We start from the raw sequence: 1,131 nt of genomic DNA, 5'->3' as shown, positions 1-1,131 counted from the left end.
AGGGGCGCCGCGGAGGGGAAGGGGAGAGGTCCCACGGTGCTGCCCCGAGGATGGGAGGGCTGAGCGGGGCACCAGGACGGGGCCCTAGATGGGCCGTGGGAGGGGGTCGGGAGGGATGGTCCAAGGGGTGGGGTTGTCCCTGGACAGACCGCGCAAGGGGGGAACCCTTGGATAGACGGTGGAAAGGGAAAATCCTTTGACGGGTGGTGCAAAGAGGGAACTCTTGGACAGCCCTCGCAAAGGAGAAAACCCTTGGATGAGTGGTTCAAGGGGGGACCCCTTGAAGCGATAGCGCAATGGAAGATCATTTGCACAGGTGGCACAAAAGGGGAGCCCTTAGACAGCCATCGCAAAGGGGAAATCCTTGGAAGGGTGGTGCAAGGGGGAAACTCATGGTCAGCCAGTGCAAAGGATAAAGACTTGAATAGGTAGTTCACGAGGGGACTCCTTGGACAGGTGGTGCAGTGGGGGAACCCTCAGACAGTGGTGCAAAAGGGGAACCCTTGGACAGCCAGTTCAAAGGCGGAATTCTTGGACGGGTCATGCAACGGGGAAACCCTTGGACAGGCTGCACAAATGGGAAGCCCTTGGATGGGTGGTGCAACGGGGAAACCCTTGGACAGATGGTGCAAAGGGGAAACACTTGGAGAGGCAGTGCAAAGGAGGAAGCTTTGGTGAGGAGGGTGTCCCTAGACAGAAGGGGTGCTGGAAGCAGGGAGAGGATCGCACCTGTGTATGTTCATCTCCCGGGGCGGGCGCCGCGCCTTGTCATAGGCCACCTTGGCGAAGACGCCGGCGATGAGCACGAAGGCGATGGCCCCACACGAGATGTAGACGGTGGCGTTGGTGCTGTCCTTGTCCGGGTCGTACTTGTTGGCGTCCCCGTCGGCGCCGTTGCTGCCGTCGGCGGGCAGCGCCCCACTGGCGGTGGTGGGGTGGGCCCACTCGGGGCTCTTGTAGTTGCGGCACAGGCTCTGGTTGAGCTTCTCGGCGCGCTTGTTGCAGCAGAAGCGGTAGAAGCAGGTGCCGCAGCAGTAGCGGAAGCCCGTAAGGCTGTTGTTGCACTCGAACTCCTTGTCCCACTGCCCGCTCACGTCGTAGTACCCCCAGCAGGTCTCGTGCCGGGGCCGA

General features: G+C 61.6%; 1 protein-coding gene across 1 annotated transcript in view; it reads right to left on the bottom strand.

Annotated features, from left to right (window-relative positions):
- The window catches only part of SHISA6 (shisa family member 6), a gene marked incomplete at its 5' end in the record, with an annotated part of 267,860 nt that extends 266,745 nt beyond the window's left edge, over nt 1–1,115 (bottom strand). Inside the window, one exon of the mRNA XM_009280183.1 lies at nt 730–1,115. Coding sequence (XP_009278458.1) covers nt 730–1,115 — 386 coding nt within the window. The remainder of the gene's footprint in view (nt 1–729) is intronic.
- Between the last annotated feature and the right edge of the window lie 16 nt (nt 1,116–1,131).

Source organism: Aptenodytes forsteri, unplaced genomic scaffold (genome assembly GCF_000699145.1).
Source record: "Aptenodytes forsteri isolate BGI_AS27 unplaced genomic scaffold, ASM69914v1 Scaffold707, whole genome shotgun sequence".
NCBI classification, from domain to species: Eukaryota; Metazoa; Chordata; class Aves; order Sphenisciformes; family Spheniscidae; genus Aptenodytes; species Aptenodytes forsteri.
The sequence above is the reverse complement of the archived record's forward strand: the minus strand, read 5'-3'. Positions and strand labels throughout refer to the sequence as shown.